The sequence below is a fragment of the Primulina tabacum genome, chromosome 18, assembly GCF_025594145.1.
Source record: "Primulina tabacum isolate GXHZ01 chromosome 18, ASM2559414v2, whole genome shotgun sequence".
NCBI classification, from domain to species: domain Eukaryota; kingdom Viridiplantae; phylum Streptophyta; class Magnoliopsida; order Lamiales; family Gesneriaceae; genus Primulina; species Primulina tabacum.
The window spans coordinates 20,491,151-20,500,303 of NC_134567.1; the positions used below are offsets into that span (position 1 = coordinate 20,491,151).

The 9,153-nt window shown below is 37.7% G+C and overlaps 1 protein-coding gene across 1 annotated transcript; it reads right to left on the bottom strand.

Moving 5' to 3' along the window:
* Positions 1 to 5,954: 5,954 nt before the first annotated feature.
* LOC142533318 (ADP-ribosylation factor-like) lies at positions 5,955 to 7,886 on the bottom strand. The gene is made up of 6 exons (XM_075640046.1): positions 7,609 to 7,886; positions 7,310 to 7,400; positions 7,089 to 7,204; positions 6,799 to 6,858; positions 6,637 to 6,702; positions 5,955 to 6,352 (listed from the first exon to the last, which is right to left on the bottom strand). Exons 1-6 carry the CDS (start codon positions 7,663 to 7,665, stop codon positions 6,125 to 6,127), a joined length of 618 nt encoding a protein of 205 aa, XP_075496161.1. The 5' UTR covers positions 7,666 to 7,886; the 3' UTR covers positions 5,955 to 6,124.
* Positions 7,887 to 9,153: the final 1,267 nt, after the last annotated feature.

The window sequence follows — 9,153 nt, forward strand, 5'->3', positions numbered from 1 at the left end:
ATTTATAGATTTCCAAGAGTTGGAATGATCTTTTCGCTAATAGACACTCTACGCTTAAGATTAAATCCAATCCATTAATAATCTAAGGTATTGTTTGGTTTAAGTACTTGTAAGTGTTGGGAAATTACCCCGAAGCGATGCCGACCACGAAGATAATATAGTACCCAAATTGCGGAATAAAATAATCAATCAACAAGAACACAACGATTTACGTGGTTCACCCAAAATAGGCTACGTCCACGGAGCACTGCAACTTTTATAACAGGAAGAAATATTACAACAAGTGTATACACCAATACACTAAATATCTCACACTCCTAAACCCCCGAGTATACCGAGAAAATAATTTCTCTAACTCACACAAGAGAATTCCCGCACTCAAGAAAAAAATACACTCTTTTTTCTATGCACTCTCTTTTTTTATCAAAGCTGAAAAGCTTTTGATTTTGGGATACAATAACTGAAGGAGTTGAGCTCTATTTATAACCAGAATTCTTAAGCCAAAACAGAAAATCTCCCGATGTGGGATTTCATTTTCTGATTTTTAAATTCCGCGTGGGTCCCACCTCATTAAAAACTCACCTAACAATTCTCCCACTTGAAGACTTGATTTCAATCATGTCTTCACACCATCATTGCAGCAGCTCATATATCTCCATTTATACTTGCAGTCCGACTGAAGTTGAACACAACTTCAGTTTGTCAATGGTTACTGTCTTTGTGAGCATATCGGCTGGATTCTTACTTCCAGGAATCTTCTCCAGCATCAAGATTCCATTTTCCAGCACCGATATGATGAAATGGTACCTAACCTGTATATGCTTTGTCCTAGCATGATAAACAGGATTTTTTGCTAAATGAATAGCACTCTGACTGTCACAGTGTAACGTGCTATCTTCAAGCTTCTGACCCAATTCTTCCAGAAAAGATCTCAACCATATCATCTCCTTGCTAGCTTCTGTAACTGCAACATACTCAGCCTCAGTAGTCGAAAGTGCAACAATCTTTTGCAGCTTAGACACCCAGCTTACAACTGTACCACCTAATGTGAACACATATCCAGTAGTACTTTTCCTGCCATCCAGGTCACCACCCATATCGGCATCGACAAAACCCTGTAAGCCCAATTTTGACCTCCTGAAGCATAAAGAACAACTAGCAGTACCTTTCAAATACCTGAGAATCCACTTAACTGCTTCCCAGTGTTGCTTTCCTGGATTACTCATAAACCTGCTCACGACTCCCACTGCATGTGCTATGTCTGGTCTTGTACACACCATTGCATACATGAGGCTTCCGACAGCAGAAGCATAAGGAACTTTATTCATATAAGCCTGCTCCTGCTCCGTCGATGGTGATTGTGCTTTGGTTAGTTTGAAATGACTAGCCAAAGGAGTACTCACATGTTTAGCATCATCCATGTTAAATCTGCTAACCACCTTTTTCACGTACTCTTCTTGAGACAACTTCAAGAATCCATTCACCCGGTCTCTTAAGATCCTCATTTCAAGGATTTGCTTTGCAGCACCCAAATCCTTCATGGCAAATTCCTTCGATAAATCTTTTTTCAGTTTATCAATTTCTTCCAGATAAGCTCCAGCTATCAGCATATCATCTACATATAGAAGTAGTATGATATAAGAACCGTCAAACCTTTTCAAATAACAGCAGTGATCAGCTTGACACTTTAAGGAAACCATTTTCACTCATGAATCCATCAAACTTCTTGTACCACTGTCTTGGAGCTTGTTTGAGACCGTACAAGCTCTTCTGAAGTCTGCACACCATTATCTCTTTTCCCCGTACTTCAAAGCCCTGTGGCTGCTTCATATAAATTTCTTCATCTAGGTCACCGTGAAGAAACGCAGTCTTTACATCCAACTGCTCCAAATGTAAGTCTTCCTTCGCCACTAGTCCAAGTACTGTCCTGATAGTGGTTAATTTAACCACCGGAGAGAAAATTTTGGTGTAATCAATTCCTTCCCGTTGTTGGAAGCCTTTTACAACAAGTCTTGCCTTGTACCGCTTGCTACCATCATGCTCTTCTTTTAACCGGTACACCCACTTGTTATGTAACGCCTTTTTGTCTTGCGGAAGTTCTGTCAACTCCCACGTCTGATTGGATGACAGTGAATCCATCTCATCTTCCATGGCCAACTCCCACTTGGTTGAATCATCATTTTGCATTGCCTCTTCATAGGTCTCCGGTTCACCTTTGTATGTCAGCAAAATATAGTGAAGTTCAGGGGAGTACCTCTCAGGTGGTCTAATGGTTCTCAAAGATCTCCTGAGTTCAATCACCGGAGTTTGTGGGTCATCATCTTATGCAGTTTCTTCTTCATCTTCCTGGTTACTGGTTTTCGATTCATTCAAAGGAATATATGTCAATGGCACTTCATCAGTCTTCTTGACTTCAGGACATTCATCTCCAGCTCCAATGTCTGACTTGTCCTTGTACAGAAGTTTCTCATTAAATATTACATCCCTGCTCCGAATGATCTTCCGATTTTGGTCATCCCAGAAACGATAACCAAACTCATTATCTCCATAACCAATAAAGAAGCACTTCTTTGATTTCGGATCAAGTTTTGTTCTGCTTGCTGAATCAATATGAACATAGGATAGACATCCAAACACTTTCAAGAAAGAAAGATTTATTTCTTTGCCGCTCCATACCTCTTCGGGTATTCTGCAGTCAAGCGGTATCGAAGGTCCTCTGTTGATCAGATATGCTGCAGTGTTAACAGCATCAGCCCAGAATGATTTGGCAATCCAGAATGCAATCTCATGCGCCTTGCGCGTTCATTCAAGGTCCTGTTCATCCTTTCAGCTACACCATTCTGTTAAGGTGTACCAGGAATGGTTTTCTCCATCTTGATCCCGTTCTGTGGACAATATTTCTTGAACTCATCATCTTCATATTCTCCACCATTATCAGATCGTAAGCACTTCACCTTCAAGTTGGTCTCATTTTCCACCATGGCTTTCCACCTTTTAAAGGTCTCGTAAACATCAGATTTATTTTTCAGAAAATAAACCCAAACTTTTCTACTTGAATCGTCAATGAATGTGACATAGTATCTCGAGCCTCCAAGCGATGTCACAGGAGATGGTCCCCATACATCAGTATGAACCAGCTCCAACTTTGCTGCTTTCGGTTTTCTACCGCCTTTTGAAAAGCTCACCTTCTTCTGCTTTCCAAAGATACAGCTTTCACATAGTTGGTGTTCAACAGTCTTTAATTCTGGTAGCTTTCCTTTTGACACCAACATCTTCATTCCCTTCTCACTCATATGTCCAAGTCTATAATGCCATAGACTTGAATTGGCTCCAGCATCCACAGCTGCTAGTGTGTCTCTGCAACTGGAAGTCATATACAGTGTTCCAATTTTCTTTCCTCGAGCAACGATCATGGCTCCTTTGTTCACTTTCCAGGAACCATCACCGAAGATCACATTATGGCCTTCATCATCGAGCTGTCCCACCGAGATCAGATTGCGTGTCAATTTTGGTACATGTCTGACTTTGTTGATTTTCCAGACAGATCCATTTGACATCTTCATTCGTACATCACCCATACCAACAATTTCCAAAGGTTTTCCATCAGCCAGGAAAACTTTTCCGTAATCGCCAGCGATGTAATTATCAAATACATCGCGATCACCAGTGGTATGAAACGAAGCTCCCGAGTCCATAACCCAAGAATCAACAGGGCTTTCCATGGATAATAGCAGAGCATCATGTACTTCCTCAGTGACAGCAATGGCATTATTTTTCGTTGATCTGCGGTTCTTTTTCAGGTGACCAGTCTCACCACAGCTCCAGCACTTCATATTCTTTTCAAGGATGTTTTTGTCTTTTCCATTTCTTGATTTGAATCTATCGCGCCATCGGTTTGAACTACTTTCACCATTCCTGCCTCTTCCTCTGTTATCAAGATTTAGAGCAGATCTCGATGATGTTGCTTCACCCGAGTCTTTCCTGCGAACTTCTTCAGCAAGGATTTGATCTCTAACATCATTGAGTTGTAGTTTTCCTTTTCCAACAGAGTTGCTAACCGCTGCCCGCATCGGTTCCCAAATGTCTGGTAAAGACGCCAGAAGAATAAGTGCCCGAATTTCATCATCAAATTTGATGTCCACCGATGTCAGCTGAGAGACAATCGTGTTGAATTCATTTATGTGCTTTACCACCGAAGCACCTTCTCCCATCTTCAAGTTGAATAACTTCTTCATGAGATGTACTTTATTGTTTGCTGATGGCTTCTCGTACATGTCTGACAGAATGGTCATCATTTCCTCCGTGGTTTTGGCCTCCGCCACGTTATGCGCCACGTTCTTCGTTAGGGTCAGTCGTATCACACCTAACACCTGTCGGTCAAGGAGCTCCCAATCATCATCCTCCATCTTTTCTGGTTTCTTTCCTGATAGAGGTTGATGCAGCTTCTTACTGTACAGATAATCTCTTATCTGTAACCGCCAGAACGAAAAATCTGTTCCGTCAAACTTGTTGATTCCCGGTCCCGATCCATCATCTCCGGCCATCACTTCTCTAGCCTTAGCAAAAAATCTAAAAAATCTTTTCTGATGTGGAAGATCAGACAAGGCTGCAACCACAGAGCATACTCAGAATTTTTAAGAATTTTCACAACAAGGCTCTGATACCAGTTGTTGGGAAATTACCCCGAAGCGATGCCGACCACGAAGATAATATAGTACCCAAATTGCGGAATAAAATAATCAATCAACAAGAACACAACGATTTACGTGGTTCACCCAAAATAGGCTACGTCCACGGAGCACTGCAACTTTTATAACCGGAAGAAATATTACAACAAGTGTATACACCAATACACTAAATATCTCACACTCCCAAACCCCCGAGTATACCGAGAAAATAATTTCTCTAACTCACACAAGAGAATTCCCGCACTCAAGAAAAAAATACGCTCTTTTTTCTATGCACTCTCTTTTTTTATCAAAGCTGAAAAGCTTTTGATTTTGGGATACAATAACTGAAGGAGTTGAGCTCTATTTATAACCAGAATTCTTAAGCCAAAACAGAAAATCTCCCGATGTGGGATTTCATTTTCTGATTTTTAAATTCCGCGTGGGCCCCACCTCATTAAAAACTCACCTAACAGTAAGTACTAATATAAATAGTCCTATCATATTACTTGTTTTGTACAAGTATTAATTATCTCGATCAATCAAATTATTAATTATTTATTTCATATCAATCAAATTCGTAATAATTTATCTCACATCAATCAAATCAATAATATAAAATTATGATAATACCTTTAATAAATAATATTATTAATATTTTCAACAATAACAAAATGATAATATCATATTATCTCAAATTTAATCAATCAAATCAATTTAATCAAACACTATATTAACTATCATTTTTTATTTATTTTATTATTACAAAATATTACTTATCTCCATACTATATATCTCATACCATGAACCAAACGGTACTTGGTATATATCGCATCCCATTTGGCGAGTCACAATCATTGGATCACATCCCTTGATTAGATTCAATCTGGTGCATCCATTTCATATTGGACGATCCAGATCACTTATATTCGGGTACAACCCTAGATCTATCAAATCTCAGCCGTCCGTATAATCTAAGGTCCAGATTTAATCTCATTGTTCCATGTCACTCGAGGCCATCTGATCATTATCCAATTTTAAATAATTAATTTCTCATTTATCCGAAAATTTGTTTTGAGCAAATTAATATTCTAAAAATATCTAGTAGAAACATAAATTTCAGTTTTCAAGTCAATTTTAGATTTTATTAGACGAATCACATTCGACTAATTTTTCTAATGTTAATGGGCCTTTTTTACACTCATTTTTCCAACACTATCTATCATCAACTACATCATCATTATCGAACCTAACTTTTAGGAAATATCAATCTTATTTTAATCCCATCATACCCATGTTTGTTGAGTCCAGACTGCGGCATTACCATGTACTTTGAGATGGCAAACCCCAACAGAATTACCCCAAATGTGGATTCTTAATGTGGATATTCATCTGTCATGCATAGGAATAAGTATTAATCATAAACAAACATACAAAAACTTTAGATTTTACCCTAATTAACTCGGATCCCTTCCGTCATATTCAATTGCGGACAGATCAGTCTCCTTGTCGTAAAAAATTTTAGTAGCAGCTTTGTTATCCTGCAACTTGCAAGCCAACCAGGCTAACCCCTCATACAAGCCCTCTCCCTTGATAGCACAAGTCGCCTGTATATGCCATTTTCTGTCTTTGATATCATAGAGACCAAGCCCTTCACAAACTTCAGTTGGTGTCATTGCCCCTTCCTGAACCCAAAAATAAATGACAAATTACAATTATTTTTTTTCATTTTTAGTCATGTTATCCGTCAATTCACATTTGCAGTCCACTAACATGCGTGTACTATTTTTTTTTTGGGCGATTCTAGTCCTCTTCACCGAAGTGGTGTCACGAATAATGTACATCGACACGTCAGCATTTTACGGTGACACGTCATCATACCGATGACAAGAATATAGGAAATATATTTTTAATGGAAATAACGTCTACACGTGTCTGGCTCGAGTTCGGTTTCAGTAAAATGACTTACTATGTCTTGTTTGTTTGCAAAGACCAATATAACAGCATTAATCATGTATGGATGTGAGATGATGGCCTGACAAAAGAATGAAAGAAGTGAGAAAGAGATGTGGAGACACAAATACTTTATATATATATATATATATATCAAAATTAATTATTCGGACGAAACCTGAAAATTTTCCTTTGCCCACCCAATACTCTCTCTATCGGCAGAGTCTACAACATATATCTGTCATAAGAGAAGAACCAATCACCAACAAATGACTCACAGAAATAGCTTCTTGGAATATATATGTACACAAATCCTACAAATATAAACCTTAATTGGTCTCGTTCTGCTTAAAAAGGCTATGGATTAATGAATCATCATGTTGCCTAAACATTGAAGTTTTGAAAGAAATCACTTTTTTTCTACCAAATAGATCATATTGCCGACTTCAAGTACTAGAGGAGCATTACCAGCCCCGAAGTGTTGTAAAAAAAGTGTCTCCATATTGGTCTCATTCTATCACGTCCACCCATATCCAACATCGTAAACGTTATATCTCGATATTGAACCTCCTCTACATTGAAACCTGCATTGCAACATAATTTATTCAAGTCCAAATTTTGTCTCGAAAACAAGAAAATCCGAAAAGATACGGGTGTGATCTCCCCAGCAGTAGCAAAGAATAACAAACCAACTGTAGGATTGTTCGGCGGAACCACTCCGCTGTGAAGCTTGTACAGAACAGTTGTCTTGCCAGCACAATGCAGCCCATGCATCACGATCTATGCCACCAACCAAGACCAACATTCATAAAAAGATATCAATCCAACAAAGTTTCCGGCTCTAGCTAGCTCAACGTATTGATCAAATGAATCAGTACTCAATCCATCTCGATTCGAACCAAACACTTTCATAACTCAACCAAAAACAATGCATATAGTTTTTATAGTTTCGCGCGAATTTATCAACTTCAGGAGTGAAAAAAATTACCTGAATCTTCGAGTTGCCAAAGAGATCATCATATAGCTTGCCAAAGGCTTGTCCCATTATATTCCAGCAGAATTTCTTCTTTCAATGAACAAAATTTGGAAGGAAAAAGAAGCAGGAAGATCTCCTGTTAATTTGGCTAGAAATACTTAAGCAGCAAGAAACATTCAATTTATAATTTGAAAACTTGAAACACACCCTTTACCAACAAAGATTTGGGTTCACTGCACCAAGGTTTGACTATGCTCTATTCCCATTACATTACTAATGGAATAATCAATTCTTACCTCAGTGAAAATTGATGACCGAAACATATGGATCTCACGTACGTTTGGGTCTTATTAATCAGTAAAAAAGATAAAATTACCTTATGATAAATATAAATTTTAAAACTTGACTAGAGAACATGGCACCTAGAGATTGGTAAAAATCTCCCAACCCCACATGCTATTTTTTTAATAAAAAAAAAAAACCATGCTCGTTTTATTGAGGGATGCAATGGAGCACATTAAAGTCAACCAAGAGAGAATGAATTGTCTGAATAATTTTATTTTATATTATTCACCAAATAATTGTATCTAGCCAAAATGTTGTCTTTTTTATGATATTAAATAATAATTGTTCGGATCTAATATCGGTTCTTATTTAGTTTTTTATTTAAAAATTTTGATCGAATCCAAACTCCAATTATTTGAAAAAAAAGAAGACTATAAAATTATTTAATGTTGCAATGTTTATTTTCTTCTTTTAAAGTCAAATCTTACAAACGAAGCATCACGTATATATCTTACAAACATATATTTAAGGATTAATGTCAAGAGACAACATGTAAAATGGATTGAATAATTATTAGAGTACACTCGGATGAAACTAATACTACCAGTTAGACTTGTTATATCAGTTAGAAGTTAGTTATAAGAAGTTAGAAACCAAGTTATATAACTACGAAGGTGTTTGTAAATACATTGATTTTTCAATTCATTATCTCTTCTATATGAAAGAACAATTTTCTTTCTCGTTAAACTCTCCCCAATATGGTATCAGAGCAAAACCGTTCTGCTCGCCGGAAATAACCCACTCAGATCTCAGATCGCTCGGAAGTGATTCAACAATCAATTGAACTTTTTCGCAAAGAAAATATACTCCATCGAGCTGGTTTGGTTCATCCTCATTTTTTTCTCTCTTTCATAATCAAGTGCTTCGAATTCCATGGCAAACACAGGCTCATCAACATGGAATTTGCCGGTTCGATCTATGGTCGACGATCCATCAAGTCCGTATGATATGAATCTGGCTAGGCACCGTGTGCAAATGTTTGGGGGAAGATTTAAGATGCGTTGTTGCCTCGGACTTTCAAGCTTGATTGTGATAAAAGATGATGAATCAAACATATTCAAGCAAGTGGTGGAGTTCAACAAAGAATATACCAAAGGACCTATAACGATGGGACGTAGCAAGAAGTTTAAAGAAGCACTTCAAGGACTCATGATAAACTACGAAGGAGGATCTACAAATTGGGTGACTAAATTAGAGGAGGTTGGGAATCAT